This window comes from Anguilla anguilla, chromosome 7 (assembly GCF_013347855.1).
Source record: "Anguilla anguilla isolate fAngAng1 chromosome 7, fAngAng1.pri, whole genome shotgun sequence".
Taxonomy (NCBI): Eukaryota; Metazoa; Chordata; class Actinopteri; order Anguilliformes; family Anguillidae; genus Anguilla; species Anguilla anguilla.
The window spans coordinates 33,318,907-33,342,103 of record NC_049207.1 but is presented as its reverse complement, the minus strand read 5'-3'; the positions used below and the strand labels follow the sequence as shown (position 1 = coordinate 33,342,103).

The window sequence follows — 23,197 nt, the reverse complement described above, 5'->3', positions numbered from 1 at the left end:
TAGGGGGCGAATGTGAGTCATCCATGCGAGGCTGTTGGTATGAGACTACGGATTTTCCCAGAGATGGAGAAGAATAGCTGTCAGATTCATGGCCCCACCGAGGGCGAGAAGAGCGACGTTCCGCACGGGGTCGCCGTGGGGAGCAGTCTGATTACCTATCTGAGGCGGTGTGCACAAAACGGACTCCCCATGCTCGGCGGGGAGGCGAGAGTGAGGGAGATCTGTACCTCTGTCTCTCCTTCCGAGGCGGTGAGAGTGAAGGAGATCTGTGCCTCTGTCTCTCCTTCCGAGGCGGTGAGAGTGAAGGAGATCTGTGCCTCTGTCTCTCCTTCCGTATTGCACCAGACTGAGAGGGCTCCTTCACTTTCTCTTTTACGGAGCAGTCTCTTTCCCGGCCTCTGCCGGAGAAGGAGTCACGACCCCCAAGATGTGCATTGGCGACTTGAGCTTTCAAGCGAGCCAGTTCACTGTCTCTCTGAGTGAGGGTGGTCTGCATGCTACTGAGGTGACGCTCATTGCCTGTGAATCTAGCGCCACACTCTTCCAGCGCCTCAGTAGTTGTAGTGAGGTCGCGGCGTATATCTCTCACCTCCGCTTGTAGCCGTTCCCTATCTGACTCAATTGCCGGTTCTCCCTACTCAGGGTCTCCAGCTCTATGCTCGTCTGTCGGTGGTGGAGTAAGAACAGCCTGCCTACTACCTCTTGGATTGTCATACGGCAGGCGTGAGAGGAGTCCTGGATGGACTGCACTAAATGATTGATTTCCCTTTCGCACTCTTCCAAAGAGTGTCGCTCAAATTGTTCCTTCTCCTCCTGGGGAAATTGGAGAAGCTGAGCAACAAAGTCCTGAATGGGAATCTGCTCCAATTCTGGGAGCCCTGCCTCCACCTGAGAAGCTTGGGAGGAGCTGTGGCTCATTTTTAGACCTATTGAGGAACAGGGAGAAGCAGGGAAGAAAGCGGGCCAGCAATGGCCAAGCTAGCTACAACCTGTATTGGGTAGGGTTTATCTAACCCAAAGTGTGAAAAGATACGACAACCACGGGGCCTCCTACAAAGTACCGGGCAGAACTGCGCAAGAAACCAGCAGGGGTCATGCGGGCACTAGTAACTCAGACTTTGGACAGATGCGGTGACTGTGACCAATTGTAACGACCCAACACATTCACTTACACAACGCCGTTATACAACAGCACTGAAAAGCAACACTATCTTGATGACTCTGCAATGCTAGGGGTGAACTAGCTGATGAAAGCTATGTGCTGGAAATTGGTAATTACTAATTAAGTTTCTACACGGATGTAATAATGCTTAATAACTACTCAATATTAAAATGGGTTTATTATTGATGACCCAGCTTATTCTGTCCTCGCTGAAGGGTCTCCCTCTTGAGCCAAGAAAAAAACAAAACGAAAAGAACTATTTCCAAACACTGTAGCACATGAAGGATGGGTGGACTTACTATTCACTGCCACTTCGTTAAGTACAGCACAAATGGAAATGAGTCACAAAAAAAAAAAAATTATTAAAAAATAAAAAATAAAAATCCTCTTTAGATTTTTATTTTTTATTATTTTTCTTATCTAAGGAAAAATGGGGAATACATTATAATTATTCAGGAAAGTATCAATAATTACCACTAACCTTAGCATGTATAGTGTAACTACCTGGTTATAACAGGAATACTGTGGCAATACATGTATATAGACAGTTTATAGAATACCACCGGGTTAGGGTACTGAATGGAGTTGGTTAGCAATAGCTAACAATGACTACACACATGGGCAGTTAGCTAGGCAGCTATCAGGGATTAATATCTGGATAGGCTTTAACACTACTACTTCACACAGAATATCAGCATGAATTCAAGCATAAGCACATTGTACACGTGTTACTTCCAAACAGCACTTCTACAAGTGAGTACAAACATAAAATCCACTGGATTATCTGCGGCTCAACCATGTGCTTCTTAGCTAGTGTAGACAAAGCCAAAATGGCCTCCCCAAAGGTCAGAGGACAATCGCTACCACAACCAATCACAATCATAGACCGTCTAAAATAACATCGCTACCCTGTGGATTCAAAAGGAAATGGCACGAATATACTAACTTAACTACGGGGGTAAGGACACAGCTGTTTTGTATGGTTAAATTTGTTTGAATCGTTAATAGACAGACAATGATGTACGTAAATTAGAATTAGCCGCTACCACTGTTACAGCACAACCTATTGCAAGTACAAATGGCATTTGTCTTGAGGCAGGCCTCAGCATAGTAAGTATGGCGCCATCTGGAAAGCTTTAATTCTAATTATTTAATTCAGCGTTACAGGATCAATATTCCTTAAATCTCAATTGAAGCCAACTGCTCTACCCTCACACGGGGCACCAGTTGTAGGTGCAGTGGGTAGAATTTACGGTATTAATCAGTCTCATAAAATTATTATTACCATATAATTTGGAATTTTATTAGCGGTTTAAATTTCAAATACCAATGGTTATGTTGTAGTCTGTAGTTCCGGTCACTTGTCTCCCCAGTACTGTCTCTGTGTCTGTGTTCCCTGAGCTGCTTCACTCCCCTGTACTTGTGTGATTTCACTATTCGGGTGGTTCCGGGTTTTCGTGGTTTCCCCCCTTCTTTCCAGTCTCGCTTTACTTTCTTCCTGCTGATTTCTAGTTTTACTAATTTCTACTAATCCCTACTAATTTATAGATTGTAAAGTACTAACCTCACTAATATACTAACATGTGAATATTACTAATGGACTAACACACACTAGTTTTGGGTTTTTGATAGTTTAGATCACTATACTAATACATTAACCAGTCTCCCCTTTTCCATGCTGCGCTGTAGCTCCGCCCCTTTTCTTTCTAGCCTGCTCTAACGCTGAGTTCTGCAATTGCCTGCACCTGTCTCTTGCTCTGACTGCACCTCTCTCTCTCTGCACTTGTTTTACCTGCTTCACCCAGGCCGTCTATTATCATTGTTGTCTATGTGATTCCAGTCCGCGTTTTGTCAGTCCCCTGTCATTGAATTAGTTTTCCTAATGTTCTTCACCTGGATGTTGTTTGTTACTCCTCCCTCACTCACTTAACCCCTCCTTGATTGTTATCTTCCCCAGTGTATAAATGTCAGTCTTTTCCACTTGTTTCTTGTCAGAACGTTGATCATATTCATTGTGCCGATTATTTGTAAGCCTTTGTTTATTGAGATTCTTGCGACACCCCTTTGCCCGACTTCGAGTTTGCCTGCCCCTTTTGGTTTTGTTTGATCTGGTTCGACCTTCGCTTTTCTTTGACTTCTCTTTTGCCTGCCCCTTTGTACCTTCGCTATTTCTGATCTCCTGGTTTTTGACTTTTTGCCTGTCTTTTTACTTTTCTTTTGGAAACTCGATTCTGTACCGCACTCTCTCTGATCACCTGGCTTCGATCTTCGCACGGAATAAAGACAACGTTTTCTTGGATTTCCCTGGTCTGCGTGTGGGTCCTTACTCTGAACGTAACAGTACGTTCTGACCAGGATGGACCCAGCGGACCCTGCCCAGGTACAATTTGTACTTGGGCAGCAGGGAGCCATGTTGGGACGCCACCAGTCCCACTTGGAGTCGGTCTCTCACCAGCTGCAGACTCTAACCTCCTGCGTGGCAGAGCTGACATCTGCACTCCGGGCCTCCTCGCCTGGCTTCGCTCCCCAGCAACCTGCGGCTCCCGCTACGCCTGACATCCCACCTGCACGTGCTCGTGAACCCCACCTTCCTCCTCCGGAGAAGTACGACGGAGAACCTGGTGGCTGCCGCCCATTCCTTACCCAGTGCCGGCTGATCTTCCAGCTACAGCCAGCTACCTTCCCCACTGAGCAGGCCCGAGTTGCCTACATAATCACGCAGCTCACCGGGCGAGCTAGGAAGTGGGGAACGGCTGCCTGGGAGGAGGGGCTTCCCTGCGTGCAGACCTCCACGCTGCTCGCAGAAGAGATGAAACGGGTCTTTGACCGCTCCAAGCACGGCCACGATGCGGCGCAAGAACTCCTGCACATGCGCCAAGGTGGAATGACGGTGTCGGACTTCGCCATCGATTTTCGTACTCTGGCTACCACCAGTGGCTGGGAGAAGAAGGCTCAATACGACACCTTCCTCAATGGCCTGTCTGAGCGCGTGAAGGACGAGCTGCTGACCCGGGACCTACCCGAGGACTTCAACGATCTCATTGCCCTGGCTATCCGCGTGGATTCACGCATCCAGGAGCGCCAACGGGCTCGCAGTCAAGGGGTCTACAACCGAGCAGTCACTGAGAGGTCCAGGACCACTGCTGCATCCCCTACCAACCCCAAACCTCCTCCAGTCATGATGCCGGACCCGGAACCCATGCAAGTCAACCGTGCTCGCCTGACCCAGGAGGAGAGGGATAGAAGGATGCACACCAGGTCCTGCCTCTACTGTGGGAAACCAGGTCACTATGTCGCAGCCTGCCCGTTAAAAGACAACGCCCGCTAGTGTATCGAGGAGCACTAGTGGGCATGATTCCGACTGAATCCTCCTCAAAACACCGGACTTGCCTGCCTGTCACCATTGAGTGGGGGGGACGAACCAAAGGGACCACCGCTCTCATCGACTCCGGGGCCGAGGAGAACTTCCTGGACGCTGGGGCCGCCGAGAGATGGGGAATCCCCTTGGAGAAGGTATCATGCCCCCTAGTGGCCAACTCGCTCAATGGTCAGAAGTTGGCGAACATCACCCACACCAGCGTTCCACTCAAGGTTCGGCTCTCCGGTAACCATCAAGAAGAGCTTCGGCTCCACATCATTGAATCTCCCCACTCACCCATCATTCTCGGGCACCCCTGGCTTGAGAAGCACAACCCCACCTTGGAATGGAACTCGCACAAGATTTTGGGCTGGAGCCCATTCTGTTTAGCATCTTGTCTGCGAGAGGCCCATTCTTCTGTTCCCGAGTCACCTCATCCCGAGAAGCCGACGGATCTGTCGGCGGTTCCTCCCGAGTACCTGGACCTTAAAGAGGTCTTCAGCAAATCCCGAGCCACCTCTCTGCCTCCTCACCGCCCCTACGACTGCGCCATTGACCTGAAGCCCGGCACCACTCCCACCAGAGGTCGATTGTTCTCCCTGTCTCGGCCGGAGACGGAAGCAATGAACAAATACCTCCAGGAGTCCGTGACTGCCGGCATCATCCGTCCTTCATCCTCACCAGCGGGGGCCGGATTCTTCTTCGTGGGGAAGAAGGATGGCTCACTCCGGCCGTGCGTCGACTACCGTGCCCTCAATGACATTACGGTCAAGAACCGTTACCCACTTCCCCTCATGGCTTCCGCCTTCGAACTCCTGCAAGGAGCCACGATATTCACCAAGCTGGACCTGCGCAACGCCTATCACCTGGTGCGCATTCGAGAGGGCGACGAATGGAAGACAGCCTTCAACACCCCTACCGGACACTGGGAGTATCTGGTGATGCCCTTCGGGCTCACAAACGCACCAGCTGTTTTCCAGACACTGGTCAATGATGTTCTGAGGGATTGGATAAATAAGTTTGTTTTCGTATACCTGGATGATATCCTGATCTTTTCCAAAACTAAGGAGGAACATATCATCCAGGTCCGCAAGGTGCTCCAGAGACTTTTGGAGAACCGCTTATTCGTCAAGGCGGAGAAATGTGAGTTTAGCTGTAACACCACTTCTTTCCTGGGGTACATCATCTCCGCCGGCAGCATTCAGATGGACCCCCAGAAGATCCGGGCGGTTGTGGAATGGCCTCAGCCAGACTGTCGTCGGGAACTGCAACGTTTCCTGGGCTTCGCCAATTTCTACCGTCGTTTCATTCGTAATTACAGTTCTCTGGCAGCCCCACTCACCGCCCTCACATCCATTAAGACCCGATTCCAGTGGAACGCCCAGGCTGAAACAGCCTTCCGAGCCCTCAAGAACCACTTCACCTCTGCACCCATCCTTGTTCATCCTGACTCTGCTGCCCAGTTCATCGTAGAGGTTGATGCCTCCAACATTGGGGTGGGAGCCGTTCTCTCTCAGCGTTCACCCAGGGACAATAAGATCCATCCCTGTGCCTACTTTTCTCACCGCCTGACACCCACGGAACAGAACTACGACATTGGGAACCGTGAGCTGTTGGCGGTGAGGATGGCTTTGGGAGAGTGGCGCCACTGGCTGGAGGGCTCTCAAACACCTTTTCTGGTGTGGACTGATCACAAGAACCTGGAGTACCTTCACACAGCCAAACGCCTCAACTCTCGCCAGGCCCGATGGGCACTCTTCTTCTCCAGATTTGACTTTACCCTTGCTTACCGCCCTGGGTCGAAGAATACCAAACCTGACGCCCTCTCCCGCCGGTTTGAACCACCCACCAAGGATCCCTCACCTGACACCATCCTCCCGCGGAGCTGTTTCATCAATGCCATCCACTTGGACATCGAGGAGAGGGTTCGTAAGGCCCAGGAGGATGAGGCTGGTCCAAGTAATTGCCCAGCGGATCGTCTCTACGTTCCTGCCCAAGTCCGCTCTCAAGTTCTCCTTTGGGGCCACGCTTCGCAACTTTCATGCCACCCGGGGGCCACCAGAACCAGGACCTTTATTCAGAGACGCTTTTGGTGGCCCTCCATGAAACAAGAGATCTTGGACTTTGTGGCTGCCTGCTTGGTCTGTGCCCAGAACAAACCCTCTCACCACCCACCCTCAGGTCTGTTACAACCCCTCCCCATCCCACACCGCCCCTGGTCTCACATAGCGTTAGATTTCATCACAGGCTTACCCCCATCCAACACTTTCACCACTATCCTCACCATAGTTGATAGGTTCTCTAAAGCTGTTCACTTCGTTCCCCTCACCAAGCTTCCCTCTGCTAAAGAAACCGCCAACTTACTCATTCATCACGTTATTAGACTACACGGCATCCCCACTAACATAGTTTCCGATAGAGGCCCCCAGTTCACTGCACGTTTCTGGAAAGCTTTCTGCTCACTGTTGGGTTCCTCCATTAGTCTATCCTCTGGATTTCACCCCCAGACCAATGGCCAGACCGAGCGGGCCAATCAAGTTATTGAAACCGTCCTTAGATGCCTCTGCTCCAAGAATCCCTCCTCATGGTTTTATCAGCTACCCTGGGCAGAGTATGCCATAAACTCTCACACCTCCTCTTCCAAACTTTCTCCATTCGAGTGCTGCCTAGGGTACCAGCCGCCTCTGTTCCCTAGTCAGGAGGAGGAGGTGGGGGTCCCCTCAGCTGAAGCCTTCATCCGGCGCTGCAGAAGGACATGGAAGACCGCTCGCTTCAACTTGCTTCGCGCCAGCGCCAGGATGAAGGTGACGGCCGATCGCCGCCGCTCTAAAGCCCCCTCCTACAGAGTTGGACAGCGTGTTTGGCTCACCACCAGAGACATTCCCCTACGTGTTGAGTCCCAGAAATTAGCTCCTCGTTTTATTGGCCCCTTTCCTATTGTTAAAATCCTCAGCCCCACTGCTGTTATATTAAAGTTACCCTCCACCATGCGCAGAATTCACCCCACTTTTCATGTTTCCCGCTTAAAACCCGTTGTTACCCATCCCCTCTGCCCTGCCCCTGAGCCCCCCCCTCCCCCCCGACTCATTGATGGTGGTGATGCCTACACCGTGAACAAACTGCTGGATGTTCGTCGTCGGGGTCGCGGCCTTCAGTACCTGGTGGACTGGGAAGGCTACGGCCCCGAGGAAAGAAGCTGGATCCCCTCTCGCTTCATTTTGGATAAGCAGATTGTTAAGGACTTTCATGTTAAACACCCTGTGCCACCGGTGAAAACGCCAAGAGGCGTTTCCTAGGGGGGGGGGGTACTGTTGTAGTCTGTAGTTCCGGTCACTTGTCTCCCCAGTACTGTCTCTGTGTCTGTGTTCCCTGAGCTGCTTCACTCCCCTGTACTTGTGTGATTTCACTATTCGGGTGGTTCCGGGTTTTCGTGGTTTCCCCCCTTCTTTCCAGTCTCGCTTTACTTTCTTCCTGCTGATTTCTAGTTTTACTAATTTCTACTAATCCCTACTAACTTATAGATTGTAAAGTACTAACCTCACTAATATACTAACATGTGAATATTACTAATGGACTAACACACACTAGTTTTGGGTTTTTGATAGTTTAGATCACTATACTAATACATTAACCAGTCTCCCCTTTTCCATGCTGCGCTGTAGCTCCGCCCCTTTTCTTTCTAGCCTGCTCTAACGCTGAGTTCTGCAATTGCCTGCACCTGTCTCTTGCTCTGACTGCACCTCTCTCTCTCTGCACTTGTTTTACCTGCTTCACCCAGGCCGTCTATTATCATTGTTGTCTATGTGATTCCAGTCCGCGTTTTGTCAGTCCCCTGTCATTGAATTAGTTTTCCTAATGTTCTTCACCTGGATGTTGTTTGTTACTCCTCCCTCACTCACTTAACCCCTCCTTGATTGTTATCTTCCCCAGTGTATAAATGTCAGTCTTTTCCACTTGTTTCTTGTCAGAACGTTGATCATATTCATTGTGCCGATTATTTGTAAGCCTTTGTTTATTGAGATTCTTGCGACACCCCTTTGCCCGACTTCGAGTTTGCCTGCCCCTTTTGGTTTTGTTTGATCTGGTTCGACCTTCGCTTTTCTTTGACTTCTCTTTTGCCTGCCCCTTTGTACCTTCGCTATTTCTGATCTCCTGGTTTTTGACTTTTTGCCTGTCTTTTTACTTTTCTTTTGGAAACTCGATTCTGTACCGCACTCTCTCTGATCACCTGGCTTCGATCTTCGCACGGAATAAAGACAACGTTTTCTTGGATTTCCCTGGTCTGCGTGTGGGTCCTTACTCTGAACGTAACAGGTTATTTCTATTAGATTGATCAAATATTACAAATTCAATTATTAAATGAATATTTCAATCTGACAATCTAGGTTCTGAAGGAAATGGTTCTTTTGATAGAATGTTGTGGCTTCAATCGATATCCAGGAAACATGAACCAGACAACTGTGTATAATTAAACAATGTTTAATAAACGCAGTGAACGGAATCACGAAAGACCACTATAATACCATCTACAATCTAACACAATTATCTATTACCAATGATTATTGTCTCCGTGAAGTTGAATGAGGGAAAAACCATGGGGTGCGCTGGAGTACGTGCGGGTGTACGCACATTGCTTAACTTGAATCAAAGTCCTGGGGTAGCCTTCCACAAGCCTCTCACAATCCTTTGCTGGAATTTTTGCCCATTCCTCCTGAGACAACTGGTGTAACTCAATCAGGTTTATAGGCCACCTTGCTTGGACACACTTTTTCAGTTCAGTCCATACATTTTCTATGGAATTCAGGTCAGAGCTTTGTGATGGCCACTCCAATACTTTCACTTTGTTGTCTTTAAGCAATTTTGTTACAACTTTAGAGATCCTGCTGGAAGACCCAGTTGCGACCAAGTTTTAACTTTCTAGCTGATGTCTTGATGTGTTGCTTCAGTATTTCTAGATAATCTTCCTTCCTCATGATGCCATCTATTTTCTGAAGTGTATCAGTCCCTCTTCTAGCAAAACACCCCCACAACATGATGCTGCCACCCCCATGCTTCACAGTTGGGATGGTGTTCTTTGGATTAAAAGCCTCACCCTTTTTCCTCCATACATAGCGCTGATCATTATGGCCAAACAGTTCAATTTTTGTTTTATCTGCCCAGAGAACACTCCTCCAAAAGGCTAGGTCTTCGTCCTGGTGATTGCCTGACAAACTTCAGTCTTCCTTTTTTATGCCGGTCTTGAAGTAGGGGCTTCTTCCTTGCATGACAACCTTTCAGGCCATGGCAATGTACGATTCTCTTACTGGTGGATATAGATACTTTGTTGTTATCTTGGGGTTCAGTTGAACCTTTCGGACCAAAGTTCGTTCAGCCATGGGAGTTAATTTGTGCCTCCTTCCTGAATGATGCAGTGTCTGTGTGCTCCTAAGATTTTTATATTTTCATACAATTGTTTGTACAGATGCTTGTGGTACCTTCAGTACCTTCAAATTGCTCCTAAGGAGGAATCGGACTTGTGGACAGTTTTTTTCTGAGGTGTTGGCTGAGTCTTGGATTTTCCCATGGTATCAAGGGCAAAAAGGTAGTGGCTCTAAAGGTAGATCCTTAAACCCTAGGACCCTAAAATGTTATTGGTCGTTTCTCACTATCTTCATTAAAAAATTTTTTTTTTTTATTTACAGTTTTTTACACAGTAATTAAGAAAAAGCCCCAAGTATTACATACCAGTTTTATCAGAAGTCTCTTATGAAAAAATTTTACTTCTAAGAGTTAGATAATCAGAAATAGAAGTTCAAAGCAAAAAAATTCATTTACGTTTTATGAAAAGAATATGTTTTTTGTAATGTATTTCTAAAAGTACATGTCTCACCGCAACGAATACCCTGCAATGTAAGTCCAGGGTGTATGTACTACCCACACCAAATATCATGTCAATTGACCTTGCCATTGCTTTATCATGTGGCATTATGTACATGAAGAGCCTGGCACCTGAGCCTTCCACCAGAAAGGACACTAGACCGAAAAATGTTGATAGAAATATGTTTTTATTCCAAAAGCACAATTGAAATACAATATATATGCCCAAGAACTATATACTATAAATAAAAATGTATTTTTTTCTTTGAACAATAGTAAACTACAAAGAAAACAAAAATATTACTTTATTATTACTATATTATTTTAACTGCTGTTGGAGTTACGGGGCAGGGGGAGTTGAGGGGATTGGAGGCGGGGCAGTGCATTGATGTGCTGATAGCAGTGAAAAGGCGTCAGACACATATTCCAATCCATTGCTCAGCTTAGCAGAGAATGCACATTTCAGAGCACCTCAGAGACAGATAGAATAATAATACATGTTTGAAATATACGACATTGGAAAAAAAACAAAACAGAAAACAAAATATCAACTCTCCTGCTACCTGCGTGCTGTGCACAGAGTACTGTATTATTTATTTAGGCATTGGCACACTACAGCATAAATTGCGTCTTTTGTTTTTCAATATTAGTAATTGCAGTGAGGAACTGCAGCTGTAGACACAAGAAAGTTTGTTACATTATGGTAGCAACGGAACTATGCGGACTATCTATATATTTACCGTCATTGTTTTATAATACCAGTGTGTTTTTGCGCGTTTGCAGAGAAACGCAAATACTATCAATAAAAATGGTTTAGCAATTTCTCAGCATAATGATGGATTGAAGGACTAAACGACCTCACCCGATATTGTCTTCAAATGGATCCATCCTGAGTTTGAATATCTTTAGCCTAGGTGTATGTAAATTTTTGGCCTCAACTGTATATGTACCATATATTATTATTTAATTTTCTATAGTTATGGGCTACCATAGCTAAACCTAGCATTTATCTGGCAAGTGTGATTGTCGTATTAATGTTTTATTCACACAATAAAATATCTCAAATATATTACCATCCATACCATTGGTAGTCTCGACTAAGTTTCATTAAGTGGGGTGAACGGGTTATAAAGTTGAGGAGGGGGTTGAGTACGTACCATAGGGTTCTTGTCACTATGCCTCCTTACTGTGACAAACTTGTCCTGTTAATGAGGATGCCAGTGGGGCTAATAAACTATGTGAAAGAGAAATAGAACTAGAATGGGCCAAAAAGGAGAATTCCGCATTGGTTCCAATTTGTTGAAGAGTCTCGATGCGAGTTTCCAATTCAGAGATTTTTTCCACCAGTCTAGCTTTAGATATACATTTTTTACAAGTAAACTTACCACTGACAGTGGAATATTTTACCTAATGCACTCACCACAAAGGACAGGAAGCGAGGAGGGAGAGCTTGGGGAAGCAAGCATGATTACATTTATTTATGTACAGTGCCTTCAGAAAGTTGGTTGGATCCGGTTGGATCTATGGGAAGTGAGGTCCAAAAACATACCTGCAATTACCGCTTCTCGCCATTGGCACTGCCATAGAGAACGAAACTGAAATCTTCGAGATTGTCACTTTAACCTAAGTGCACCTTACTTTTACATGAGATCTGCCTAAAGGCACTGCATCCAAGCACAGTGATTCCATCCCCTTATAAGGCTCTTGCATGGTGCTGGTTGTACATATATATATATATATATATGTATATATATGATATATATATATGTATCTGATGAAAAACATGTTTTCAACGTACAAAAATGCCAAGTTACTCGCATAAACAAAGCACTATCTATAACTCATTAAATCAAACCGGCATATGAATAGTGTAAATATTTTATTTTTAGTAACCCAGTAAGACAGTGTAATGGGTGAGAGGTTTGCTTGAGTCCGAGGGGGGATTTGAACCTAAGCCTGTCACTCGTCCAAACGAGACGTAAGTAGACCCACTACCTGGTGAGCTACCAGTGAAGAAGACACAGAAACTGCAAAGTGTACTTCTATGTATGTCCATTTTGCATGCGTATCTATTGTTTTTATTGGCTGATGTACCTAAATGTCCAATGGGGAGACATATTCTTTGTAGGTTGGAGCATTTGTGATGATGTAATCAGGCAGGAAGAAGAAGAAAAAAAACGCAAAATCGCGTAAGTTCGGGGCTTTATTGTGTGGACGTGTGTAGTTGTTCATGAATTCTGTCCGTTGAAATGGGGTCAGAAGGTACAGAAATGAATGTTTCTAAGCACTGAGAGTGTGTGGTCATTGAGGTTATTTCTGTAGGGAACCCTGAAAAGTGGCAAACTCTCAATGCTGTATAGGTATGAGGCATAACTTCAATGCCATTAGGATTGCCATCCTTATATATATGGACAAGTTCCATGGACCAGGATACAGTGGATAAGATGCCTGCAGGGCAATTAATAATTGGCAGTAGTCTCTCTCAGGGTTAGGGAAGGTTCAGTCAGCAGGGATCTACACTCACCGTCCACTTCATTAGGTACACCTGTTCAACTGAAAACTGCACCCATTAACGCAAATATCTAATCAGCCAATCACGTGGCAGCAACTCAATGCATTTAGGCATATAGTCATGGTGAAGACGGCTGACGTTCAAACCAAGCATCAGAATGGGGAAGAAAGGTGATTTAAGTGACTTTGAATGTGGCATGGTTGTTGGTGCCAGGCTTGAGTATTTCAAAAACTGCTGATCTACTGGGATTTTCACGCACAACCATCTCTAGGGTTTACAGAGAATGGTCCGAAAAAGAGAAAATATCCAGTGAGCGACAGTTCTCTGGGCAAAGATGCCTTGTTGATGGCAGAGGTGAGAGGAGAATGGCCAGACTGGTTCAAGCTGATAGAAAGGCAACAGTAACTCAAATAACCACTCGTTACAACCAAGGTATGCAGAAGAGCATCTCTGAACGCACACCACGTCAATCTGTGAATCTGTATCTGTTGTGAATGCAGAATAAGATAGCAGCCTTTGGTGTTAAAACAGCCCCATGCACAACATTAGTATTGGGACATTTCAGGTCACAAACTTCTTAACTCTTAAGCAGGGCTTAGCCACAGTGTGTGTTCTGTGCCAGCTCTCAGAACCTTTAAGCAGGAAGCCACTGAGGGCAGAATAGTGCCATACAACTTCCCCTAACCCCTCGTCCCCAACTGCCCATTTGTGTACAAGGACTGCCAATCTCAAAGTTGAAATTACACTGACAGGAAATTTCCCTGACATGAGCCCAAAGTAGCACCTCTCTGGGGCAAGGCAGACAGATGGCTTTTTTACGAGAAAAAAGAGAATATTATGAGGTTACAGAAATTAACGTTGCTCCACTGAGAACCTGCCATGGCAAGAGAATACTCACTTTGTTTAGCTGCAGACAATACCCTGCAATAAAGTTTTGGTCCTGTTTTCCATCCAAATGTGCAAAAACAGAACAATCTAGGTTCAGAGGGAATTCATCTCTATCAGCACCCATGATACGTTTTTACAGCCAGTTGGTGGACTGTCTAACACTAGTATTACAGCTCTACACCGGCCTAATCTCAAATAAAAAGCCTCCTCAAAATACTGTTTCTGTCAGGACCACTGTCATCAAGTAGAACTTTATTGACAATAAAGGCAATACAGTTATGTTTGGCGGTATGGCTCTGTTCTGGAGCTCTCCCGCCAACCACGCAGCCCGCGTGGATAAGGCCGGGAGGCCAGCAGCCAAACCCCCCCTAGAGGGGTACACACAAAACAGATCCAGCAGCAAAAGCAGTTTTTATCACATATGAATGGAGCAAATGCAATTTCTTAAACACATAAGGATGGAGCAATACAAATTCTTAACACATGGGAATGGAGAATGCAAATTCTTGACGCATGGGGATGGAGCTGGGGTGGTGGAGGGGATTTTTTACGAGCAACGTGCAGCGCTTGCATGCAGGAGGAGCAGCCGAATGAGTAGAGGGAGGCTGTTTAAGTAGACCGCCCTGTTAGTGAATGTACTGTGATAGGCGAACATCACTCAGCTGAGCCGTCAGCTGATTCGGCCGGAGCGCTTGACTCTCGTGACCTGCCAGAACTACGCGATGCTCCATATTTGAAATGGCCAAATACACAATTACTCTAATTCCTTAAATATACATCATTAGAGAAATATATCCATCCATCCATCCATTATCTATACCCGCTTATCCTGAGCAGGGTCATGGGGGGTGCTGGAGCCTATCTCAGCGTGCATTGTGCGATAAATACACCCTGGCATAAATACACCCTGGACAGGCTGCCTATCTATCGCAGGGCACACACACCATTCACTTACACACTCATACCTATGGGCAATTAAGAGTCTCCAATAAGCCTACCTGCATGACATTGGACTGTGGGAGGAAACCAGAGTTCCCGCGGGAAACCTACGCGGACACAGGGAAAACATGCAAACTCCACAGAGAAAGGCCCCAAGTTGAGATTTGAACCCATGACCTTCTTGCTACCTTCAGTGCTACCCACTGCACCACCGTGCATAAATAAATATAATATCTCAGATTTGTAATTATATGAATTACAATATTAAATAAATATTGTGTTTACAAAAAAAATGTATTTGAAAAAGTAGTGCAATAATTTTATTAAAATATTTATTCCACAGATTTAAACCATAGAATATGACCTACTTCAATATGACATTAAAATTACAGCAAGGAATAAGTAGATACAGCAATACATTTGATGAACACTGTAGCTCTTCTAGCTTTTAAGACTCCCACCAGGTAAATGTTCCATTGTTCTATTTATCACTTGAAGGCACACACTCTTCCATTGTTTTTCATACAGTGCCTTCGGAAAGTATTCAGACCCCTTCACTTTCTCCAGATTTTGTTACGTTACAACCTTATTATAAAATGAATTAAATTCATTTTTATTCTCATCAGTCTGCACACAATACCTCATAATGACAAAGTGAAAACAGGTTTAGAAATTTTTGAAAATTTATTAAAATTAAAGAATTTAAATATCACATTTACATAAGTATTCAGACCCTTTATTCAGTACTTTGTTGAGGCACCTTTGGCTGCGATTACAAACTTGTGTATTCCTGAGTATAACGCTACAAGCTTGGCACACCTGTATTTGGGGTATTTCTCCCATTCTTCTCTGAAGATCCTCTCAAGCTCTGTCAGGTTGGATGGGAAGTGTTGCTGCACAGCTATTTTCAGGTCTCTCCAGAAATGTTCAATTGGGTTCAAGTCTGGGCTCTGGCTGGGCCACTCAAGGACATTCACAGACTTGTCCCAAAGCCAGACCTGCGTTGTCTTGGCTGTGTGCTTAGGGTCGTTGTCCTGTTGGAATGTGAACCTTCGCCCCAGTCTGATGTCCTGAGTGCTCTGGTGCAGATTTTCATCAAGAATCTCTTCGTACATTGCTCTGTTCATCTTCCCTTCAATCCTGACTAGTCTCCCAGTTCCTCCTGCTAAACAACATCCCCACAGCATGATGCTGCCACCATCATGCTTCACCGTAGGGATGGTATTAGCCAGGTGATGAGTGGTGCCTGGCATGGCCGTACCCAGGGTTTTAGAAATACTGAGGTCCAAAATCCGAGCCTGCTAGGGGGACATTTTTTTGATTTCCCTGAGTAGACTGGCTGGCTACTTTCTCTCAGTCCCCTCATCTTGTCCTGTATCTCTTCCCTTCCCAAAGCTGAGCTTTGATTGTTTGAGGCTTTTCATTTTCTTCTCTGTCTCAGTGAAGAAAGTAAACACAGGGTTTGAATTTGAATAGCATCATAAACAATTGGATTTGGCTGGCACGTTAACATATTTTCATGTAAAATGAAACTTAATCTCAACCTTAACAACGACAAGACACTATATATCTTTACCTTTAAAAATCTAATGATTATATTGTGTACACTAGTATTTACAAACCTGTAGTATGATAGAAAAATATACGACAAAAAGAACGACAAGTTATTAGTGTGCATTACAATTCGATGCTGGATTTATTCTGAAATCCAAGCATGAAACATAATTCCCATTGATCACAGGCAGAAAGCACCATTTAGCGGCCCGGATGTATAAGGTTATTATCCTAGCGTGAAATGAAATGAGCTGACGTTACGTATTCTAAATGAAACATTTGCAATGCAAATAAAAAAATATATAGGGGTAGCCCACCTCTTTATAACACAAATTCCAACCTTTTACACAAACACTGAATTTAAAGAAAAGAATTTCATTGAAAGTTTATCAGTCTACCATTGGATGGATGGAATTAACTTAACTTAATTCACTCAAGTGAAACTAGCCGGCATCATGATGGATGGCCACTGTTTAACGTAGCGCGACTGCACAGGAGCTATTCATCAGATGATGTCTAGATGAATGACATTGAACTACAACAAGCAGTCCAATGCAATCTGACACTCTATTCAAAAATGAGAGGGCTATGTTTCCAAGAAATAGAGCGTTCTATTCCTATACGAATTTACGAACGGGAAAACTGTCAGTTGACCTAAACTGGCTGATAAAAATGGACGAAATAAAAAGATCAATATTTATGACTGAAAACAATGTAGCGCCTCTTGTGTAAGAAATTGTGGACAGTGAGGATGATGATGCCGATACAGCTAGAGTAATGTAAGTTGGAAATATCCTATTTGTGACAATTGCAGCTAGTTAGCTAAACAATTTAACATTATATTAAATTTTGTGAGCTAGCCTATCAAACGTCTAGTTCAGGTTTAGAGACTATAGATCTGAGCTCTGCTGCTCCGTCTCCTGATACAAGGTGCCCAGAGTACGCTCTGGACACTCCGAGAGGGCGGTGCTCTGAATAACATTCTAAAAGCGCTCAGAATTTACGAACAGCCCAGTAATGTTATGGAGTGCGCTCTGCCGCGAGCTTATTTGCGAACGCACCCTACATCATGCTTCGCATGGATTGAGTGGTTACCTGTCGGGTTTCCTTAAGTTGTTGATCAAAGAACCACTGTGTTGAGTAAAGATTTTGTAGTAACGACAAGATCATCCACTTCACCACCCACCCATGCACACACACAAGCAATGACGGCGACCAGATGAGGAAGTCGGTTATCTTGGCGTTGTACAATATCTTTGCCGCGCCAAGTTATTTTTAGACAATTTCACGACTTTTATTATATACACCTTGGAAAAAATACAGAGGTCCTGACCTCGGGGGCCTCAATGGTGGGTACGGCCATGGTGCCTAGTTTCCTCCAGACGTGACGCTTGGAATTGTTGCCAAAGAGTTCAATCTTGGTTTCATCAGACCAGAAAATCTTGTTTCTCTTTTAGGTGCCTTTTGGTAAACTCCAAGGGGGCTGTCATGTGTCTTTTACTAAGGAGTGGCTTTCGTCTAGCCATACTACCATAAAGGCCTGATTGGTTGAGTACTGCAGAGATGGTTGTCCTTCTGGAAGGTTCTCCCATATCCACAGAGGAACTCTGGAGTTTTGTCAGAGTGGCCATCTGGTTCTTGGTCACCACCCTGACCAAGGCCCTTCTCCCCAGATTGCTCAGTTTGGCCGGGTGGCCAACTCTAGGAGGAGTTCTGGTGGTTCCAAACTTCTTTCATTTAAGAATGATGGAGGGCACTGTGATCTTCAGGACCTTCAATGCTGCAGAAAATTTTTTGTACCCTTCCCCAGATCTGTACCTCGACACAATCCTGTCTTGGAGGTCTATGGACAATTCAACTTCATGGCTTGGTTTTTGCTGTGACATGCACTGTCAACTGTGGGACCTTATATAGACAGGTGTATGCCTTTCCAAATCATGTCCAATCAATTGAATTTCTCACAAGTGGACTCAAGTTGTTAAAACATCTCAAGTATGATCAATGGAAACAGGATGCACCTGAGCTCAATTTTGAGTGTCATAGCAAAGGGCCTGAATACTTATGTAAATGTGATATTTCAGTGTTTTTTTAATTAATTTGCAAAAATTTCTAAAAACCTGTCTTCGCTTTGTCATTATGGGGAATTGTGTGTAGATTGATGAGAATAAAAACAAATGTAATCAATTTTAGAATAAGGCTGTCACGTAACAAAATGTGGAAAAAGTGAAGGGGTCTGAAAGGCACAGTAGAAGTGAAGCGCTGGAATAAGCTGGAACAATGTTGCCCTTGTAGGCTTCTTGGGTCAGAGTAACTTTAATAATTGACAGGGGATCTGCAATATTGAAGAAATGGAGAGAAATAACCAATATATTTTCAATACTTGAAGAAATTAAGGGAAAACAAAGCAATAATGTTTGTAAAAACTACTTAGCAACAGTCCAAAGCGCACCTCTAAGCCAAAAGCAAACCGCAAACAAGAATATTTAAAATGTGCATATAAATTAATAAATTAATGTTAAACATACATTTACATCTTTTATTGAGAAATCACCACATTCCTCTTCCATTATTCACCCTATATAGCTATAGGAAAAACATTGGTCTAATACCTCCAATACAGCTGCACCACCAAGGAATTTTTTGTATGTGTGCTCAGGAACCTATATAGAAGCATACATTTTATAAATCGCCATGCTGCTGTGGACTTGAGCTTATGTACAACTTAAAATCTGTTCAAATTAATGTTTAACAATTTGACCCCTGGTTTTTTGCTGGTATGGAGGTGTAAAGACTGAAATGTAACATCTGATTCATTGTATGCATTTTGATACTTTGTTACCGGCATAGCACAGCAAAAACTATTCTCAAGAAGTAGGCTGTTCTTTTTGCTTTGACTGAAATATGACCAACCTGCATTGATGTCATTTCTCTTTATAATGATTAGTGATGTCATATAGTTTTTTTTTAGAATATACTCTTTTTTAGAAGGCCTGTTAAGGGACATCATTAGGGTCCATTACACAAGAATGTTTATCCAAGAATCAAATTTTCATATATTTTCATCAACCCACAATACATTCATTATACTTCACCATACATTTTCTATATTTCAGTAAGTTCAATTTGAACTTCAGTAAGTTCAATTTCATCTCCATCCTTCATGGCTGCAAAGAGCTAAATATTCAAATGGGGACTCCTGATAGATCAGTACACCAGTGACTGAGAGAACAGGTGCTGTACTGTTTTTTTTTTTTTGTAGTGTTATTTTCACAAATACAAATACAGGGCCAGGATCTGAACACATGTCCATTTGATCATGAATGAATCATTACATTTATATAGCACTTTTTCTGAAAGGGCTTTACAGTGATGACTGGGACCTCACCTTACCTACCACCAATGTGTAGCACCCACCTGGGTGATGCAGGGCAGCCATTTTGCAACAGAACACTCACCACACATTGGTTAAGGTGGAGAGGGAGAGAACATTTTTTTAACCAATTATATCAGGGGATGATTAGGTCGCTAGTTGTAATGTAATGTAATGTAGTTGGAGAGAGCCAGGTTGGGAATTTAGCCAGAACACTGGGGAAGCCCCTACTCTTTGCTCAAGTGTCATCGGGTCTTTAATGACCACAGTGAGTCAGGACCTCGGTTTAACATCTCGTCCGAAAGACGGAATCTCCAATAGCACAGTGTCCCCCTCACAGCTCTGGGGCATTGGGGTTTATTCGACCAGAGGGAAGACTGCCCCCTGCTGGATCACCAACACCACGTCCAGCTGCAACTTAGTTTTCCCAGGTGGTCTCTCATCCAAGTACTAACCAAGCCCACACTTGCTTAGTTTCGGCCGTTACGCAGAAGCAGGGTGCATGTTGGCATGTCTGCTGGTCAGCAGGAAAAAATGATGCAATAGTTAGCCCCCCTGGCTTCAGCATGAGACCTGTGACCTTGGATGAAACTCTGGGTTAAGGGGTAATATTCTCTATATTATATGCTCAACAGTGATGGTTTCGAAACTGTAAGTTCAGCAGTGATAACGTCTAAACTGCCCGCTCAGCAGCGATACTGTATATCTTAAACTGTGTGTTCAGGCAGGAGAGATAAAGGATTGGAGTTGGTTAGGACTTCCAATTCCATGGGGCCTAAACCATTGATGCAGCCTCTGCAACCATTTATTTGCAAAATATGAAAAATACTCAGTTACAGCACATCTTTCTTGTAGTCCCCTAAGGTACCTGTATAAGGAAGCAGGAGCAGGTTATTTAAAGTTATTTAAAGTGTTATGGAGACAAACATTATTATGATGCAGAGGTGGTATATTATAATAATGGGTCAAATACTTTATTTCAAACAATGACAATGAACAGTGTTTTTTCTTCTCCTTTTAATAATGATAAAATGATTAAAATGTCTCCAAATGAATAAACTTTTACTAGCACTTTCAACTTAAAAAGAGGGTAGACTGTACAGGATTGTCAATACACAGATTGCTAATAACATATTTGTCCTTTAAACAGCACATACAAATATAGCATTGACAATGTACTTGATGTATACTACATAGCTTACATGGCATCTATAGGAACAAAATGGCATCAATTGTTTATCTTTTGGATCAAAGTAGGTATTTAAATGCCTGATGAACATATTATACATTACTTTTTGCTTACCAAAATAAATTAAATATACATGACTTCTATTTAAAATCTATATATAATTAGTAAAGCTTTATATTTTGTTGTTAAATTTGACTCTAGTCCACATAGGCATTACCATGGTCCTGTATTCCTCCAAAGATAGTAAAATGCAATGACAAGAAATTGTTTACAACAACTTTTATGTTATTCAAATCAAAACTCTATCCAAGACTATTGGATCTTAAACATGGCAGCCCACTCAGGCGGCTCAGTTGTACAAAACACAGGGCCGCTTCAAGACTGAACATTTTGGATTCATAATCTCTGATATTTTATTGTTATACCTATAATTAATGACCAACCCTCCCCACCATGGCAGTCCTGACAATTTGCCATTCAGTGGGCATCTTTTTCATTCTTTCCCACAGTCCCAGAAGCCACCAACAGAGCAGGGAAACACAGCAGTCAAAGGCAAAATTTGTAGTTTCCAATTGGCACCGGTAGTGGTCAGGGTAGTGTACACAAATCCTTAGAACATGAACAAACAAAGGAGATTAAGGAACAAATATAAAAAGAGCTTTAAAAAAAAGGCAGGCCACCTGAGTATACAAGATTGAAACTAACCTTTCCGGATCTTTCCACAATGTCCAGCCCTCTTAGAGCTATGTCCTCCCAGACAGGGCAGAGGTGGTTGGGACTGGAAGACAATAACACGAGGTGGTCCACGCCGCACCTCCTAATGTCCGTTAATTCCGTTAGGCCAATGATCCATTGCTTGTGATTTAGAACCCCCCTTGGGCCCTACCATCCATATACATCCACACAAATATTACTTTGCTGGAAGAATAAACTCACAGGTAGGGTACTTCTTTGAGTGTGGGCCAGAATGCTTTGAACCACATTCACCTTCTTAGAACCAAATAAGTGCAAGAAAACGTGGTGAATAGTTATGTGAATCTCCCAAATTCCTGATTTCATGAAAAACCCAAGAAATGTATATATTATTTCACCATTTTCTATGAGGTCCAATATCTGGCTCCGAAAAGCAATTCCATAAATGAATCCAGGTAAGACACAGTTCGTTTCTGACAGTACCTTTTAAAGCCAATACAAAACTTTGAAGTGCAGATTGAAATGAACCTTGCTGTACTTTGGTGCAGGCATTACAGTTACTTTATTTTTACTTTTTGCAAGAACTTATAAACCATGTGGCCTGTACATATCGTTGAGATATGTTAGTGTATTCTTAATCCAATGGCAAATAAAAAATATGCATGCAGTTTTCACAGTACTGTAATCCTGTGCTGTTTGCTGAAGTTTACTTGCATCTAGGATGAAACATGCTGCCACTTCAGGATTTCCTTTTGGTCTGTTCCATGGAATCTGTGATTATATTCGACACCAAGCCAGAGAGGTGCAAGGTGAAGTCAGGCAGGTAACAGACGGTGGCCCTGCTTCTGTTGTAGAATACACAACAACAAAAACTATGGCATCGAACTGGGATTTAGCAAATAACAGTGTTTCTCAACTGCTGACCATTTACTTTGACATCTCCTCAAAATGGCTGAGACTTTGGAAGACCTTCTATGTGTCCATAATATGGGTGAATTCAAAGTATGATTCTCCCTTTCCACAGTACACTACTGACCCTGTTCCATGAAAGCAGTGCGGCAGTGATAGGCTTTTCTTTCAGACATCCAGCTTTTGGGGCATTCGACCTTGGGTGCAGTCCGGAGAGGGCATTGATTCGAGAGAGCAGGGTTATGGGAGGATGGGATGGGGTGGGGGGGGGGGGGGGTTGTAGGGAATTTGGAGGGAGGATGAGTGGGAAGTGAGTGGTCAGCTAACACTGGTAGTGGATGTGCTGGTGTTGATGCACCTTTCCATCCACATGGGAGTGGGTATGTGTGTGGATGTCTGTGTAGAGTTTGGGGTACATTTTTGGGGCAAGTGTGGAGCTCCCCTGTGTGAGGAGGAGCTGCTGCTGCTGGGCCAGGCAGTCCTCATAACTGACAGACCCCATACAGTCGTTGTCCTGGCTGGGGGGTGCATTGGCTCGGTCCCGTGGGGGCTGGCGATGGGACCCTGGCATTGCCTGGGCAGTGACTACTGCTGGTGGAGAGCACTGTTTCTTGGACTGGCACAACCACAGTAAGATTGTTCCAAAGATGAACACCACACCTGCTGGGATCCCGATAATCACAGGCCAGGGGAGGCCACTGGAGGTTGGGGTGAGCATGGTTGCACTGGGTGGCTTGGGGTCTGGGGCAGGGGGTGGGATGAGGAGG

The 23,197-nt window shown here is 44.3% G+C and overlaps 1 protein-coding gene across 3 annotated transcripts in view; it reads right to left on the bottom strand.

Moving 5' to 3' along the window:
* Positions 1-20,638: 20,638 nt before the first annotated feature.
* The window catches only part of fgfrl1a (fibroblast growth factor receptor like 1a), a 279,720-nt gene continuing 277,161 nt past the window's right edge, over positions 20,639-23,197 (bottom strand). For 2 of the 3 annotated variants that reach the window (XM_035427000.1, XM_035427002.1), the window contains one exon: positions 20,639-23,171. In XM_035427000.1, the coding sequence (XP_035282891.1) occupies positions 22,753-23,171 (419 nt within the window). In that variant the 3' untranslated portion in view covers positions 20,639-22,752. The remainder of the gene's footprint in view (positions 23,172-23,197) is intronic. The other variant, XR_004766231.1, reaches the window with a different exon arrangement.